The sequence below is a fragment of the Bemisia tabaci genome, chromosome 6 (genome assembly GCF_918797505.1).
Source record: "Bemisia tabaci chromosome 6, PGI_BMITA_v3".
Lineage (NCBI taxonomy): Eukaryota > Metazoa > Arthropoda > Insecta > Hemiptera > Aleyrodidae > Bemisia > Bemisia tabaci.
This window is the reverse complement of record NC_092798.1, coordinates 39,859,450-39,878,282: the sequence shown is the minus strand read 5'-3', so window position 1 is coordinate 39,878,282 and position 18,833 is coordinate 39,859,450. Positions and strand designations below refer to the sequence as shown.

Genomic DNA, 18,833 nt, shown 5'->3' with positions numbered 1-18,833 from the left:
GGGGTTTGTCTGTCTTTTTCTGATAGACTATCGCTATAACGAGAAATTTTCCATGGCGAGGAAATCGGCTGGTCTCTCGTTATTGAGAGCGATCTTTGTACTAAAGATTAAGAAACCTTTTTTCCTGGAAGTAATTTTCAGAAATGATAATTTTTATTTTTTTTGTGGTCTTTAAAATTTTCAAATAATTTTAGTGAACATTCCGCGTACAATTCCAAAACTTTAATTAATAACTACTTTTCCTAATCCAGGTGAATATCCAGTTATCTGGCTGGACTTTGATACGAAAGGAGTCAAAACGCACAGCGAGGCAGGCTTCTTACGCCATCTCCTCAACAACACTCTCAGATCGGCGTTCGAGGATCACGCTTACCTCATCAACTCATCGATGATTTCAGCGGAGGACAAGATGAACGTGAGGAAGTTCCTCTACCCGAACTCTTCAACCCATGACGTCACGCCGCGACAGGGTGTCGCCCTCCTGAAAAGACTCCTGAGGCAGCAATTCCAAAAAGACGCAATCACACTGGCCGACAACGTGGACGCAAGACTCCGAGAGGTCATCTTCGACCCGGAGCAAGAACTCGACGAAAAAGTGGACGTGTTAGACATTCTGATCGACGAAAACGAACCGTCAGGCCGAATGCTGATGACATGCGTACTTCTGCCACCTGGTGGCTCAAAATTCAACCACTGGTTCGGGAAACAGTATGAGGGTGTCACAGAGGACATACTCGAAACGGTGGTATACAAAAAGCCCTCTTTCTTGAATCGAATGTCTCAAATGAAAGCGTGGTACGGTGGCTACGGTGACAAGTTCAATCTTTACTCTGTCATGAAGTATATGAATTGGGGTAGGAAAAAATTCCAGCCTCTCTGGACCGAGCTGGGGTCACTGGACACCTTTAAAATGGCGTTTGCTCCAGATTGTTTCGGTCCGAAGATTTTGGAGTGTTTTGTTGGGTGTGAGATTACACCTGCCAATTTCAGTTCTCACTTGGAGGTCTTTCCTCAAGCTATGAGAAGTCTAAAGAGCCTGCAAAGACTTGCCTTCCCGGTGGAGGCGTCGGTATGTACCGATGAGGCGCTCCTTCACCTTGTCGAGTTTTTGGTAGATCTTGGTTACCTGAACCGTACGGGTAGAGTTTACAGACCACGCTCTAGTCCACGCAAAGAGTATCAAATACTCAAGGTTCCAAACCTGGAGGTGGAAGACTACATCTCGAAGCTGTTGTATAAGACGGTTGTGGCTGAAACCCCTCTCAATGGAGATGAAAATTTCCGACTGGAATTATTCGAAGCGATTTTCGGAGTCAGTGAGTCTCAGGAGACCATGCGTAGGTTTGCGACCGCTTTAGCTACACTACTCATGACATCTGAACGTGCAAACCAGACATCAGACGTAACTTTAGCTCACGCGCTTCGGGTACACTTATTACGTCCGCCAACGCAATTCAACGTGCCTTACGTGAAATTAGGCCCAAATGATGCAGATTTGGATAGAGGAAGGCCAAATTTTGACCTGGTATTCGCTGTCCGAGCTAAGGATGCTCCAGCTGTAGGGTTTTTCATGAAAGTTGAGTCGGATGAAAAATCGACGGCATCGGATCAAGTTTTAAGTGACGTTGTAAATGATTTCCAGTTGGAGGAGATACAGAATATACCTAAAAGTGGGACGGTGAATGTGTTGGTGAAAATGGGTTGTGATGATGAGATTTGCAGGCTTAATTATCTGTATAATAGTACTCAACTCGACCAGAGCAAACAGTTACAGATTAAAAAGGAACAAGTTGCGAGGGAAGCTCGTGAAAAATGGAACAAATTTTGAAGTTGTTCTTTCCAACGAAAAAACACAAGGCTCCGTCACGAGGTTAGGTTTCGTTTGAAAGATGAGTGTCCCTTTTGTGCTGAAGACACAGCGTGAGAACGTGTGTCACAGAGGGGGATCCTGCGTTTGGCAACACTGGATTCCCTACATTTAAACCTATGTTAAATAATCGATTCTTGTCGGAGCACCTGTCCACTCCAAGGATCGATACATTTCCATAGGTTTAAACGGAGAGTAACAATGTTGCCAATTTGCTGGATCCGCCAATGGTGCGTCAGAAACTCAGTAAAAGTCTGTGAAAGAAAGTTTCCTCCATTGCCCTACACTGATGACCAACCTGTCACCCAACTTAGCGCGCGTTCTTTTTATAAGTTTAATATTGTAGAATTATAGAGGACTGAGAAACGTTCAACCTGCTCATGCAGGCTATCATACATTAAATAGAGTGTTGATTCAACAATCATTAATGAATTCTGTTAGACTGCGGAAAAACTGGAAAAAGTCGAGAGAGAAATACAAATTTACGTTTGCTGTAAAAGAAGGACTTGAGCTAATTGCTAAGAACGATGTTCACCAAGATTGATATAAATTAGTGCAAGAGCTCAGACAAAATGATAAAAATGTCTAAAAGTACCTATCTATTTCTGCTCAGCAGCTGTCCACTTTGCATATTATAAAGAATGAGGGTGCTTGCAATTTTTCTCAAGGTGCATATTCGAATAAAAACAGAGGCGGGTCCAGGAATTTGGCAAAACCGTATTTCCTCCATTTAAACCTATGCGAAATAATCGATTCTTGTCAGAGCACCTGGCGGCCTGGCCCCTCCAAGGATTGATACATTTCCATAGTTTTAAATGGAGAAAGGACAATATTGCCAATTTGCTGGATCCGCCAATGAATAAAAATAAGAAAATAGAGACAAAATATTCAAGGGTATGCAACCCTAAAGTTGTAACGTTGTCGATGATGAGATCTACAACGCAGCTGCACTTTCACTACTAGTGGTCCAATTCCCTCGGGGCTCTCGAAGGAGAGTTTGAAGGGCACAATCGGTACCCTCATGGGCGTAGCTAGGGGGGTCCTGGGGGGGGAACCTGCCCCCCCCCCCAGAAAAACGGGATCCTCCATTCCTCACCCCCCGCTCTCTTCACCACGAGAAGTGGTCCCATGGCCCTCCCCAGAGAAATTTCCTAGCTACGCCCCTGGGTACCCTTCAAATTCAACCGCCCGCTGGAAGAAGGTGCAATTTTAGGTGTCTTATTCTTATTGTCATTGTGAAAATGTCTTGATTTTACTAGCCCCAATGTTCCTCGCTGCTTATTTATAGATGGAGGTGGCTGTAAGGCGTGAATGGCCGATAATCGATATCTTCCCATTTAAAGTTGGGATAAAGAATCGCTTATATTGAGGTGTTAGGTGCAGCACCCTGTTTATCGATTCTTTTCCATAGGTTTAAACGGCAGATCAATCGATTAGTGGAGTATACTGACGGTGTAAGTCCGCAACCACGTATCTCGTTTGCCAATGTTTAAAAATACATAAGTGTATTTAATTATATTTTTATTTGGAGATCTCTCTTGAATTAAATTATCCTGTAATAATTATAATTTCGGTAACTTTGTTATAAATTGGATTGTTAATTCCGATACTATGCTGATGTTTTGTTTTTTCCCTCATTTTGATTTTCAATATATTCATACTTGATGTTTTCCCACTTTTTTCTGTTTTTAATTGCTATTGATGATAATAGTATTATATTGTTTTGAAATTTCCATATATGTATGACAACCTAAAATAAAATAAGTGCACAAGGGATTATTCTAATGCATTCATAATTATTAACTGAAATTTCCTACCAATAAAGAAGTACTATGCGATCAAAGGGGCCGTCCCTGAATTACGTAACGCTCTGGAGGGGGGAGGGGGAGGGGTTGACGAGATCGTTTCGCCATTTTTTTTTACGTCACAAAATAGTTACAAGGAAAAGGGAGGGAGGGTGTCAAAATGCTGAAAAAGTGCATAATTTTAATAATTTAGTATTACGTAATTTGTGGGCGGCCCCTGATGTGAAACTAGCAGCTTCTACGTTGCAGAATCTGATTAAAACCCAAAGGTAAAAAGGTAACCCAACGGTTTTGATTTAGTAGGTAAACCTACTAAATCAAAACCATGGTTCTTCCTGAAATTTTGCTAGTTATCAGGATTCTAACCCACTTTTGCATGTATTTCAGGGCAGTCCGGTCAAAAATAAAAAAAGCATCAACATCCAAACCTCAAAATTCAGTGAAGTGGTGGAATCCCCAGCATACATCGACAAGACGGACTTCTTGGAGGCTTTCTTGAGAATGCCTAAACACGTTCATATCACTGCACCTCGAGGCTTCTCCAAATCGACGAATCTGGACATGCTTCATTATTTCTTTGAGCACGAGCTCGACGAAAACTTCACGGCAAAAAACCCAGAAACATCGAAAAAATTAGAAATTTTCAAAAACACCAAATTTTTCAAGAACAACAGTACACTCTTCTGGTCGCATTTCGCGAAGTACCCCGTGATAAAACTAGATTTTAGCCCCTTAACAACGAAAAATTACACAGAGTTTCAAAGCACATTCTACACGCACTGCGTCCGCCCCCTTTTGGAGAAGTTCAGTTATCTAGCAAACAGCACCAAGATTGTCAACCCTGAGTATAAGAATGAAATAAAAATGATGTATTCCCCCGAGTATCCTTGGGGCGAGGGGGCCATGATCACGTTTGGCGATTTACTCTCCACCTACTTGTCAAACCACCATGGGGTCAAACCAATTCTCCTCATTGACGAGATCGATGCTCCAATAAGATCCGTGCTTTTTGAGCAACATACTCCCATCGATGGTGAATGCATATTTCAGTTTTGTATCGTGTTCGTCGATGACATCATTAAACAAGAGGATATAACTCGCGCTCTTTTAACTGGTCGTGGCCGCGTTGCAGCCCCATACTTAAATTACGGTAGGGGCGCTCTGTACTCCGAAGTTACCATCACGCACAGCTCTATTTTCGACACCAAAGAGCTGTACGGAGCTTACGGCCTCACAAAGAAAGATGTCGAGTCTTTCAAACATGATTTTCAGTTGTCAGACCTCGCGATGGAGAATATCGAATCACGGCACGAGGGTTACTGCGTTTATGACGATAAAATGATATTCGAGGCAAAGGGTGACAAAGCCCAAACCGTGAGACAGGAAAAGCCTGTTGCTAAAATCTTTAACACGTACTCAATTTTACAGCGATTACACGCCGGGGTTGAGGATGATTGGTGGATCTATACTGCAGGTCTACAAGATTTGGAAATGTTCTTTTCACACAGGACTCGCCTGTCCGATAAGGTTAAAGAATGCATCCTGACAAATTGTTCCTTTATTGCGAAGGAACAATTAGAATACGTGGAGCTTTTGAATTTCAGGACTGCCATTAATTCCCGTAACTTCAGCTCTATCGATGAGAATGTGTTCCTTCAATTCTGTGTGGAATCAGGGTACTTTACGGTCCTCAAGAAGTTTCAAGGTAAATTCTGGATAGCGCCACCTAACGCTGAGATTCGCGAGCGTCTAGAGGCAGAAATATTGCTTCTACCCAAAAAAGGAGTAACCCGTTAGTGATGATTTCTGAGGGCCTTATCTTAAATGTTCATCAGCATTGTAAATGTTTCCAAATTCCTTTTTAATTTCTGTCCAATAAATAACGCCTCATATTTATTATAAGTTAAAAATGAAAGAAACATACGGCGTTTTTCAAGTCAGGGTGTGACGTATGATTCGTTTTTCTATTTGCCCTCCTCTCTGTACAGGAATTACAATTGTACGGAATAAATGCAGAAATTCGTTGTGAATGAATGTCCTTTGAATGAATATCTCCTTTTGTTGATTTTTACCGGAAATCATAATTTTATAATTCACACATTATTTATTCTCAAGGACACAAAACTATCATATGAGACCATCTCGCGCTGGAACTTGAGTTTCCCGTATTAATTTCTGTCAGTTTTGGGCCAATGGACTTCCGGATGACGGAAATAATATATGAGATCAAATAATTTGTTTAAATCCTGTAACTTTTGAAGAAAAAAAATGATTAAAAATAGTAAAGAGACAGCTAAGTTAATAATTATACGAACAGATTGCAGATTGCAGGCGTAAGATGCGTTTAGAAAGATTTGGTAATGCGTATGATGATTTTTCCAACCTGCCTTTAAATTCAGTACATATAAATGAATTTTTTTTAAAAATTGAAATTATAGTTGAAATTATTACTATAGGAGGGAAAAGCTCGGATGAGCTTTTTTCATAAGAACGAGTAAATTTTCACAGAAGGAAAAAGCTCAGATGAGTCTTCCTGGTGAGAATTCTAATTTTACAGAAAAAGTACTGAATGGCAACTCATCCTCAGCTCCTTGTCTACAGTAAATAATTATTTCCCTTGATACTACTATTTCTAAATGAAGTAGCTTTATATTTTGAAGAATGAGTTTTACCAATGATCGAGCCTCAAGTCGCCAAGGAGGAGACGTTCAGTCTAATTCTCCTCAACGCGACCAACATCCAACGCTTAAGGAGATCTGTCCAATACAGGTGCAAACTAGAGGAAGTTGTGAGGAATGAACACGAATAATTGAAACAACGTCATGTTGGGATAATCATGTTTTATTAGTCATTTATTTCCCAAATAAAGAATTACGAAGCGACAAGAATTTTTATTTCATTTTTAGACATAGGCCAACAAAGGTGCCTGCATGCAACATGAAGTTCAAAAGTGTCATTCTAAGATACATATTTTCGTATCATTTCGTACGTATTTACGTATCATTTTGTCGTCTCCTAGACAGGGTAACGTAATTCCATTCCATTGTTGCAAAATCTACTCAATCCATTCAATTTCTTACGGGAAAATGACTGCAGTTTCTGTCCAACATTCACTGATTTCTTCGTGTGATCAAAAGGAAATGTACTCGATTGAGTCAGAATAGCCAACCAATTTCCGGTCAAAATACAATTGCGGAAAATTAAAATGTAGTTAAATTACTTTTTGTAAGTAATTATGATTTACTCCCTATAAAAATACCGTTGATCATGCTAGATCGCCATGTTGAAACTATAGAAAGATACGTATCTTTTAGAAATCATAGATTTCCCATCATAGTATACTTTCATGAATATCAATGTTATGTATCTGTGTAACTCTTTTTTTACCATCCCCTGCAAATCTATGGAAAACGATCAATAATTGTACCTCTAAAAATTCAGTATGAGCGGAATGAAACATTACAATCAAAATACATGTTCAACCACTTCCACTATCGATATCATCGATCGGTAGCCATCATAAGATCGTCAGAGGTTCAAGCATTTAGGCGTGGGTAATTGGACACGCTCAAGCGTTTACTTTGAGACCCTGATGGGTAACCTGTTGGCAGTCTTAGGACAGTAGCTCTACAAGACTTATGGCCGTTTTCAAGAAAAGGGTTCTTAATTCACCACGCTAAAATTTTTGAAAAGGGATTTTCATCGAATCGCTTCAAGAAACACAATTTTTAGTTTTTCGGAGAATAATTTCTCTCTTATCCTTAGTATTAAGTTGTAGGTGGTTTATTAGTTGATGTTTCCCCCAACGGAGAGCGTTATATTTCATCATAATCAGACAATATTTTACCCTGAACGAGCCAGGTTGATATTTTAAGTGATAAATTCTTGAAACTACGTTTTTGAACTGCAAACTTCAAACCGCCAATTTGATTTGACATTTTAAACGTTTTTGTCCCTAAACCTTCTTTGGACATTCCCTACTTTGGTGAAGCTATCTCAATTTTGATTTTCTGTGGAGGAGGATCCCCTTTCCCATGGACGCTCGGATCAGTGGTGACTCTTAAAAGTTGGCAGCACTGTTTTATCTACATTCAAATGTATGTAAAACAATCGATTTTAGGTGAGGCAGGTCGCCTCACCTAAAATCGATATTTTCAATGATTTTAAGTGGACGAAAAACAATGTTGCCAACTTGCAAAATCGCCACCAGTCAGATGCAATTAGTAATGAGAGCTTATATTTTTGTTTCGATCTGCGCACAGTGGATCGAGTCAATCAGAGAGGTTGGACATGAAATTTTTGACTAAAACTGCAAATTTTGATGTTTATTTCGTCACATTTTAAATTATAGGGGGTGTTCATTGAAGACAATTTCACGAGGGAACCATTAGAGTCACTTTAGAACCTCAAAGTCTTGTATAAACGGAGTTACAAGCGCTTAAAGTTTCCAGATTTTGTCCGACCTCTCCTATTGATTCGATTCACTGTGCTGCGTTCGGTTTCAATCGTGGTCATAGCCGGTTCATCCCTTGGACGCATTATACAAATGAAGGGGTATCAATTACTTCGTGCTGGATTATGACGACAATATTCTTTTACAGTGAGTGATCATAAATTTAGACTGTTTCGTGAATAGAATGCAGCCCAGAAGTTCGGTCCGTGCGGCAAGGGGGACTCGGCCGTTGTTCGCTTAGCCTGCTCGCTCAGATCCTCCAATGATAGCTCCCCGTTCATGAATCGGGCTCCGAAGTTGGTTTGGAACCCGGAATAACGTTGCTGCAAAACATTCAACATTCAGTCATTATTACAGTGGCTCGCACTAAATATTAGAGAATGATCAGTTGGGTCATGTGTAAAGAATGTCGGAGAAGAGGTTGCCCAAACAAGTTTTGGATTGGGCATCACCTGGGAAGAGGCAATGGACGGTATAGTCCCGTAAAGGGATGGCGGAGGGTCACGAGGCTTTGCTTCAAAGTGACTTTTTTTTAGTCTCAAGAGTCTCGATCTTTAAACTTAAGTTCCAATATTGCCGTAAAGTAGCAAGCTCCAAGTGATTTTACAACTTTAAACCTCTTCCTCTCGAAATCCCAAAATCTCACTCGACATTTTTATGAACCGAACTTTGTAAGGTAAAAGCTCGCTATGCCGAGCTACGGTTAAGACAAAATACCGCTTAAGTTGAATTTTTTTTCGGTTCCTAGACACGGCTACGTGTAAAGTGAAGAATCGGTTAAGAGAAATTGCCGGTCAAGTCGAATTTTTGGTCGGTTCCTACACGATTTGACTTAGCGAGCTTTCACTGTAAGTATTACAAGTTATCCATCACAAAAATGAATTTTAACAGAAGGTTCATAAATTTGTAAACCAAGACACACAAATTTGTACCCTAACTGGTGTAACTCATTAGACCTAGTGCCCAGGGATTTTAGTTTTAAACACTGTCACAAATAATGCACTGTGCCACTCTGTAAAAAACTGGAGACGGACTAATTCACGCTCGCGTCAGAAAATGTAAGTGAATGCACCTACCTGCAAGCCGTTCGTAAAAATTCCGTCAACAGTTAGTTTGGCTGCAACCCTGAGGGCTTTGGCATATACATCCAAAGCAGTGATGTAACCGACAAATACGTCCTTCAGGTCCGACTCTGGATTTGATTTTAGACCGATGTTCAACCCACCCGTTTGGAATCCTCCCTGAACATGCAAAAAAGAAATACTATTACGTCCAATTTACATTACCATATTTAAGGGTCTCGGAGGAGAAGGCGCATAAGTGCAGTTTTTGAAAACATTGAGATATTAATAATTTCAAGTAAAACCAGGCTTAATGCAAACTCTGTGAAAAATTCGCTTCCAAATTCAAATTTTCAAGCATCGAAAAGTCAGTTTAAACTCTCTTTCCGCTATGAGAATCCTTGCAATTTCGAAACTGCAAAAATGTATTTCTCGAAATAGCAAAAATTGCGCGTATGCGCCTTGCGCTCCAATCCTCTCATTTGTCTTCAAAAATGTATGCTAACCGTAACATTTTTTACTCACTTGTTTCACGGGCTCATTTAATTAAACACTCTAACATATCTCATGTTCTTAATTTCTGCTATGAAAACAGTTGTGCGGATTTTTGAGCTTTCAGTGAATTTTTGCACAATAGCAAGTAAATTCCTTAACATTTTCATAGGAATTGTATAAACGTCCTCTCGTAAAAAATTAAATTGCCCAGTTAAATTTGGCAATAGCTGATGTGGCTTGGTTCCTTCCTGTTAAACGCGGTCCAAATGTGGTTAGTAATATTAACTTCCGCCGCTGCCCGACCGCACTGTGTGGCGCAATGCATGAAGTATTCATGCAGTCTTGTAGGCGCTATGCGTTTCAGGCCGACTGCTGCTGACCGCAGTGTGTTTGACGCAATGCGTGAAGTATTCATGCAGTCTTGTAGGCGCTATGCGTTTCATACCGACCGCCGCACCGCTCCGTTCCAGGTCAAATTGCGTGTTCGGTTTCTCTCTTAAGCCGACTTATTAAAGTTGTTGTCTCTTGTATCACCGGAAGACGACAAAATTAGAAATTACTGTACTTTCACTCTCAGAAAATGAGAGATTTTGTCGCTTTTTCTCGTTTGTAATTTATTTTCTGAATCCGATTTTTCTCTCTCTTTTTTTGATACCTACATTCAAATAGATTGCAAAATTTGCCGCCCCTTACATTTTGCCGCCATGAGCCGCGGCCCATGTGGCCACCCCCTTAATCCGGCCCTGTCGCGAACACGGTCATTTTTAGCTACTTACGTGCTCAATAAGGGTCTTCATTAGTAACGTTGCTTCGCGCAGTTCTGGTGGGAGTCTGCCTTTGGTTACCTCTAAAGATCCGAAGAGATTGTATCTGAAAGCGAGAAATTTTAGTTGAGATTCGAAGCTAATGGGAGGTAGACTCGATCATTGTCTCTGACTTAAAATTTATTGCTGTTAAAGACTCAAATCCTGCAGTCTCAGACAAAAGTGGAAACAAAAAAAAAACTCATAAAAGTAGTCTTTTTAAATCGCTTGAAAAATGTTGTCAGGTGGCCATCTCTGTTCACGAGGGCACGCTAGTTGCAACATTCATAAATATCTTGTTATGTTTCATTTTATTTTCTTTAAACATACTTGAATCAGCGAAGAAAGTTTATCGAAACTAGAGTACCTATCTATATAGCGAGAATATGGACAGATCGCTTCGTGGAGGGCTTAGGGCCCAAAAGTGCAGCCATTCTTCTAGCCAACTTCTAACACACAAAACACTGCTAGTCTGCAGAGTCTGCAGGTTTCAATTCTAACCAAGATGGCCATGAATGTACATAAATGAGCGTTTTTCTGCAAAAAGGAGTAAATTTATGCAAAAACTAAGTCAAATACGTGCTTTATAAACGACAGTCCCTAATGATTGTATAGGTAAATCGCTCTGGATAATTGAAATTCATAGATTGACTGCATTTCTGGGCCCTAGCTTTGTTCGTAGAGGCATCGGTGAAGGCCTGATGGATTCTCGGAGTTTTACATCCGTCTATACTCTCGCCATACAGGTACTCTTATCGAAACATGTCGAGAAACATCGTTGATTAATTTACTTTTAAGCAGAAAAACACGAAGAGAGATTTGCAACGTTGCAGTAGGAGATGTGCTCCTTTTTAATTTTGCCATTATATCAAACCACAAACTAAAACATCAATCTAATTATTATAAAAAAAGTGGTGGCGATCAAAACATCAATGTAATTTTTAAGGGGTGGCCCCTGAAGGTAAAGGTTCAGTTACACGATCAAATTGAGCCATCAAACTAAAGCTCTGATTGGTGGAAAAAGACCTGAGGTGAGGATGCGACCAATGAGAGGCCCAATTTGATGGCTTAATTTGATCGCGTAACTGGACCTTAAGAGGGTCGATGAAAATCTTGAGGAACTAGTAAGTAATTCTTCAAATCTTTCCCCCGGCATATTTTTCTCACGGAAAACTTTAATCTCGAGGACAGTCATCTTGCAAACTTACGCGAGAGAGACTTTAAAATCGTAACCGGACCGGACACAGAGCTTGTACAAACGGTCGAGATTATAATTTTTCAAGAAGGCGAGTGCGCTCGAGACGAAGGCAGTATCCTGGTGCGGGATTTCTGATTGGCTGGAATAATTTGGAAGCAGGAGAAGTTGACCTCTGTATCCCACATGCTCGCGAAACTCTGAGGAAACAAAAAAATTAACATTATCAGAGAAAAGTTAGCGAAAGGAAGATTTCTTTATGGCTAATTCTTTGCTACAGCTTCTTTGATTGATTTTGTTTGGTTTTCGATTAGGGTTTTTAGGACATCTCCACGGATTGACTCGTAATCTGAAGACTCGCTGATATTACAAAAGGGTTATAATGTAAAACAAAGTGGAGCATTTCTATAAAGTTGCCGCCAGCTCTGTAGAACTTTCACCAATCAATTCAAAGTGGGTCAAATTTTTTTACCGATTTTGTGGGGCAAAGTGTTGCAATGTCTAATTTGGTAGAAACATTGCGTGGAAATAAAGCGTAAAGTCTGACAAAATGTACATTTCTTCTTATACAGTTTCCTTCATTGCCTAAAAAATACTGCACAAAAAACAGTCATCCTGACTTACGTTCTTTTCACTGACAAATATGTGTGTTAAAACGGTTTCCTTTGAATTTAGGGTGACTGTAGTTACGCTCGATTTGAGTCATAAAGAGAAAGAGAAAATAAAAATAAAAACATGAAAAAATTGAGTCATTCCGTTCGAAAGCAAACTGCACGTGCATCTATCTTTCATCGGATAATGGGTAAGAATAGCAATCTCCAAGAATGGAAGATGTCGACAGAGGATTTATGCGTGAAATTATGAAGGTGAAGAACACCAATCAATCTCTTGAATGTAACTATTTGACCATTTTAACGTGTAAAATATGTAATAACCTAGTCTAAATCACTCACTTGAGACCAGAACTACTTAAATCACGGTCTGCCTTCATTTGAGATAGTAGGCAGAGGCGCATCTTATGCGTCAAAATAGTCGCATCCTCAGAGATTGAAGGGGCTTGAAGACCAGAACGCGGACAAAAACGGAGCTACAGAGGACTACTTGTTATAGCTTATGGTGTAAGCTCTAGCTTGAACAAAATTATTTGAGTTCTTATTGTTTCGGCTTTCTTAACGAGGACCTTCGGGAAAGATCCGCGGCATGAAACAATTTTAGCAGCAAAATTTGTACGATCACTTAGAAATTATTGATCAGAACCATCTATCTATTCGTTATTTGTTGTTTCTTTGGACGTGGTTTTGCTTTACAATTTGATGGTTCATTACTAGGCATTATTTCCAGGGAGAATATTTCAAGTGCAACCGATAGCCTTGAAACCGGCTTGAAGCGAACTTCTCAGCTTTAAAGGAAATTATATGGAAAAGGCTTTGAGACAGAATGTTAAATAACTTCCGATTCGCAGCATAACTGTTGTCCTAAATCCGATTTTTCAATTGCCTCGTGAGAATGGTTAACAGACACACTTTGATTTAGCATTTTGCCACCAACTGCACGTGGTAGAAAATTTAAGAGGGTGTTCTAGATCATACGAAACAAGTACATCGATTGATACCAAAGCATTTTCGAGGAAAATTGACCTAGAATATTCAAATATGCGAAGAAAAATTGAATATTGTTTAATGTTACAGGCAGAATTACATGAACAAATATCCAGAAAATAGAAAACATGATAAAGGATTCAGGAAAAAACAACATCGGAGTTATTCCAATCCAGTTTTGCGTTTCTATAATTTATGCATTAAGGATAAATGAAAAATAACATGAATGGAAGCTATACGTTTCCTGGAAGGGGACCACACAACTCAAGAGTTGCCTAGTGGTTAGATAACAAGTATTTTTCTTATTCGTCGAACCATTAAGTTTCTCTTCGGCAAAAATGTCAATTTTCCCTGTGTATCGCGATTTTATTTTGAATGTCCATTACACTTTTCGTGTTTTGTGGTTATGTGATTAATTTGTAATTTTCCAAATTAACTGAAAAACCCAGCTAATTATCCATTCATCGGATGAAAAGGAAAACGCCATGACAAGTTAGTATATACTACAACAATTACGAGTGAATTGTAAACTCTATTTGGAACAAATCGTCAATTTCGCTTTTTGAAAGTAAAGTTAGCACTTTTAGGAGTTTTTGACTTGAAAATAAGATCTTCATATCCTAAAAATGTCCTCTAAAACAATATTCCGTCAAAAGTGAGAGATATAAAAGGAGCGTTCAAAAATGATAAATAGAAATTGGTTCGATGCTTTATGAGTCGACATTTACTTTCAAAGAGGACTGAAATATATTTGCGGCTATGAATTTTACTTATAAAAAAGCTGACGACATTTAAACTGAAATCTCAATATGATGATCGTTAGGAAGAGAAGAGTCAAAATTTCAGTAGAATAGAGTCTATGAGAAAGCCGCCGCCATTCACATGACCAAGCAGTAAGACCCAGGGCCTGCCATGAGCGATAGTTAACCAATTGCACGATTGCACATTACACGATTAGGTTCCAAATTTCTCGATCAATTTCTGAAACGACCATCCGATTCATCTGATGATTTCCATATGAAAAGATGCGCGCTTAAAAATTAGTCTTTCGGCGTTAACCTAAATGTTTAGAAATTCTCGAGTCACGTAGAAAAATTCTGATTTCTGACTGAATAAAATTAAAAACTCCCGATAGAATATGCTCCAGGCTTCAGTTCGCAATGTTTCCTGGATGGAATCCGTCTCATTCACAATATGCGTCCTTTTACTAATTCAAAGAGCCTCACCTTCAGAAATTGAGGATGTCCGTCACGACACTCTCAAATTCATTGTCACTACATGCAACCACACGGTTCACGTGAACCATCGGCGGCTATTTTACATCGCCAACACCATGCCGGAATTTCCGATGCCCCGTCTCGTTCAGGCCTTGCACAACCAGGACATTCAGACCACCGTAATTGCAAGTCCTCGCCAGTTGAAGAACTTCGTCCGCACTCCCTGTCCGAATAATATCATAATACTTGTTAACTCGCTGAATGATATACTGAACTTGATCCTAGACACAGCCTCGGACGCCCATGGAATAGAGAACGGAGGCGAGAAAACTTTAATGCAAACTCACTCGGCTAACGCCTCCCCTGTTCTTACTGACTATTGTATCCGCACAGACGGCTTGCCTCATGTTGACATTAATAAGATTTGCGATGTTCAATTGAATATTTCCTCAGCCGAACTTGAGGACAATGGTAAACTGACGGATGCGGTACACGACCTCACGAAGGGTCTATACGTGCATGATATTTGGAATTCGAGAAACCACCTTATCTTCGTGATTTGCAGCGCGTACGGAAGAGGAGGACACACTAGCAAATTTGCCTTAAATCCCATCGCCTCACCGGAGGAGAGCGAATCGAAGTTCAATGCGGATGAAGTCACCTCAAGTAAATTGATATTCGTATTCAGATTCATATGGCGGATGTTTAGCGGATACAAATCGGTTGTATGCAACGAGGATTCTTGTTTCAAATACGATCCTTTCATCGAAAAGATTATCAGGTTGAGTGAGAAAAACAAGGATGATTTCTTTCAATTTTCAATAAAAAATATGCAGCAAAAGAAGGTCATGGCTTTTTTGTCATGGAGGGAAGATTTTTCATCAGGCATTGAGCCCATTCTGATGAATGCAATGAATACATTAATGGGTGACATCATGGCTGATATCTCACGGCACCTGAACTTCTCGTGTGATTATATTTATGTTGACAACAGCCTTAAATTCAACATGACCCTTACGGATCTCGCCGTAGACCAGAGCCACAGAAATGGCGCGAAGTTACACATTCTTTATCTTGCCACACTTTTCAGAGAGGGAGACCTAGTAAAATTTGATCAAACAACGAGTGTTGAGACTTGCGCGGTGTCCGTCATAACACCACGAAGTTCTTTCATCCCCCAAAGCGCAGTTGCCTTCAAATGTTACTCTTTGGCGGTATGGATTTTCATATTCATCACTATCATCCTATTCCTAATGATGCAAGCATTTCTTCAACATGTTTTCTACAGAACACTTCAATACATCCGTGGAGGAGAAGACGTTAACCAAGACGAGGTGTCAGTTTTTTTGACCATCTACGCGTATTTCATCTGTGGCCAGCCACCAAGGCTGATTCTTGGTCATCTCTACACGAGCCGAATCGTGTTCGTCATCGTCATCTTTGCATCGATGATCCTCTCAGGACTCTTCCAGAACGGGATGGTGATTTTGTTGAGTGCTCGGGTACGCTTCCCAGACATAGATACTCTCGAGGAACTGGCGGAGTCGGATCTTCGCATCCAAGTTCAAGGAATAGAATCTTCAGTATTTTTGTTCGAAGAACAACTGCTCCTTAAAGATAGGAGTGATATACTGACGGACACCATCGATACTTATGTACGGGATTTGGAGGTGTTTATTGATAAATTAGATGATCCTCTACTCTACGCCTATCATTGGAATAACAGCCTTCCACTCAATATTCCAGCAACTGGAATGAATATATATGATGGCCTGGTACAGTTCGATAGAGCACTCCGACAAAGCCTACAGTCCGATGCGTTCTTGGTTCATGCTCCGCTAGCCTTACTCCCCAGAACTTTGCTTTTTGAGCATTCGTTAATACGTGACTTCACGGTAGTATACCATAAAGTCGAAGAGAACGTAATGACATACCCATACGGGTACAACCTTTTAAAATACTCGTTTCTTTTCGATGCGCTTAACGAAAGAATCACGAGTACATTAGAGTTCGGACTCGTGGGTAAATACCTCCCCACGGAATTTTTACAGAAACTTAATGGTCTTTCAGTAGGACCGGGGGAGGAGGGCACAGCGCCCCGAGTATTTGACATGAACGATTTGCAAATTGCATTCATATTCCTCGCTGTGGGGTTGACTCTGAGTTATTTTGTCTTTGTGGCTGAACTTTTCATTCATCCGTGAATAATTCTTCGTGATCGTGGTCTATTGCTCAACATGATATGATTATTGAATAAAATATTATAAAAGGACTCCTGCACTGCTAATCTTCCTTATTCAATGTAATTTAGTGTATTTAGTATGTGTGTTTTAGTGTATTCATTTTACTGTATTTGTGTTACTTGATGTTTTTGTATTTCCAATAAGCCAAAGAGAGCGTTAGAATAAAGAAAGTAAATGGACCATTGAGCGTATTATGGGGGGAGGGGATTATGTCATCACATAACTCCCACGCGGAGGCTGAATTTCTCAACGAACGAAAAGATGACTTCTTTCTTTTCTCTTTGGGAGGTGGGAAGGGGGTCCATCTGGTGATGACGCTTCAAAATCAAAGAAATGAAACGCAGAAAAAGAAGTGCATCGGTTTTACAATGTAGGGGTGTAATGTCAATGTAAACCGTGATTATCAAAATCATAAATCCGGCCTTTTATGTCCGCACTTGTGAAAGATAGGAAAAAAGCAATTTAATCGCGGAAGGCTGCAAAAAATACAAGAAATTAAATTTAAAAAAAAATTGGGACATTTTAAATTAAGAATAATATCGTTATGAATCGGAAGAAAACAATGATTGACTCTTTCATGAGCCGCATACAGATGATGTTTTGATTATTGATTTGGGTTTTTTATGCATTGGCAGTTCGTTTATTATTCTTAACTGTGCTAATTTTTTTAAGCTCAAACGTTTGTTTTGCCGAAACAAAAATCCCTCGGAATGGTTTGCGGCTAGAAAAGTTTTTATTTTGAAGGGGGAGGGCGTTAAAAATGATGAACATTTGTTTAAATCGCATCAGAGGTTTTTCATGTTCCTAGGTTTCTGATTCCGCATTTCCATTTTCATCTCCTCTGATTTCGCTATCATTTCGTCCATTTCACTTAGTAATTTTTCATGAACGGTCGCATTAGCGTTACGGCTGTTAATAATACTTTAACTCAACGTAGAGGGAAGTTTCTCTCCAAAAAGCTCAATCGGAAAGCTTTTTGCGGGCTCCAAAATTGATTAGAATATTTGAGAATTCAATTTGCTAAAAATGGCAAGCTTTTGGAAAATGATGATTTTCTCAGCCGCTCTTGAATTCTAAAACACAACGGCACTGGTCAATACATTCTTTGAGATGTGTTCTATGCCCATGAAAAGTCTGAAGAAATATCCTTTATTTTCTCAGGTTCCAAAACTCGATTTTTGATTTCATCCAGAATCTAGTTTTGGGGAAGTTAGGCAGGTCCCCGGAGGTAGGAACGCGTGCGGCTAAAAGTCTGAAAATTTGTTTAAATTCACAACTTTTAGCATAACTTTACGTGGGAAGCACAGTTCTCTTCAGAATATTTTCGGAAATACCCTTTCTTATATTTTGTTGTAGCCTCATTCGCAACTGAAATCAGTTGCACTCATTCCAAATCACGTTTCTCGCCAATAAAAGTGGCACGTGAGGCACAAAAGCTTGGCGCTAAAGATCTGAAAATTTGTCCACGGATACCACATTTTGCGCGGCTGCTTTCATGTGATTGGCACAGTTGCCCCACCCCCTCCTTCAACCCCACAGAAGTTTTTAAGATTCCTCTCCTGAAACGTTGCCACATTTGCAGCCATAAAGATAATTTAAAGCCAAGTGTTTTAAAAAAAAATGGAAGGAATGCAGGACTCACTACAGGGATTTTAACACAGCGCAGAAAAGTTGGCGCACCAACAAACTAGAGTTGCTTGACACATGCTATTATTATTAATCAAAAATTTGATAATGCTGAACCACACGAAGGATCGCCAGGACGGCAAAACGCAGGAATCACTTCAGAGACTTTAACGCTGCGTCAGAAAAGTAAGCTTACTAACAGACAAGAGTTGTTAGACGCATGGAGACAAAATAGGCCTGTCGCAAACTTTTGCTGGAGCAATAATAAGAGTTGTTTCTATCAGTGAATGTCTCAAGACTCACGATGAGCGCATTGGCAAAGTTTGGAATGCACTCCTAACTCCACAATCTGCGTAAGAAATTTGCGTTTTTTGGCCTCTCGCTTCAAAAACGATACTACGGCACCTGTGAACATTTTGTTAGAGGTGTCGTGAATCGATTGATACCGATACCGACAACCGTAAATCGAT

The 18,833-nt window shown here is 39.9% G+C and overlaps 2 protein-coding genes across 6 annotated transcripts in view; one reads left to right on the top strand and one right to left on the bottom strand.

Annotated features, from left to right (window-relative positions):
* LOC109036447 (uncharacterized) overlaps window positions 1-3,650 on the top strand; it is a 41,192-nt gene extending 37,542 nt beyond the window's left edge. For all 5 annotated transcript variants that reach the window (XM_072302030.1, XM_019050658.2, XM_072302031.1 and 2 more), the window contains one exon: window positions 252-3,650. In XM_072302030.1, the coding sequence (XP_072158131.1) occupies window positions 252-1,828 (1,577 nt within the window). In that variant the 3' untranslated portion in view covers window positions 1,829-3,650. The remainder of the gene's footprint in view (window positions 1-251) is intronic.
* A 2,845-nt stretch (window positions 3,651-6,495) lies between these two features.
* LOC109036450 (xylose isomerase) overlaps window positions 6,496-18,833 on the bottom strand; it is a 45,792-nt gene continuing 33,454 nt past the window's right edge. Inside the window, exons 7-10 of the mRNA XM_019050669.2 lie at window positions 11,693-11,879; window positions 10,458-10,551; window positions 9,202-9,366; window positions 6,496-8,448 (exon numbers count right to left, since the gene is read on the bottom strand). Of these exons, the coding sequence (XP_018906214.2) occupies window positions 8,281-8,448; window positions 9,202-9,366; window positions 10,458-10,551; window positions 11,693-11,879 (614 nt within the window). The 3' untranslated portion in view covers window positions 6,496-8,280. The remainder of the gene's footprint in view (window positions 8,449-9,201; window positions 9,367-10,457; window positions 10,552-11,692; window positions 11,880-18,833) is intronic.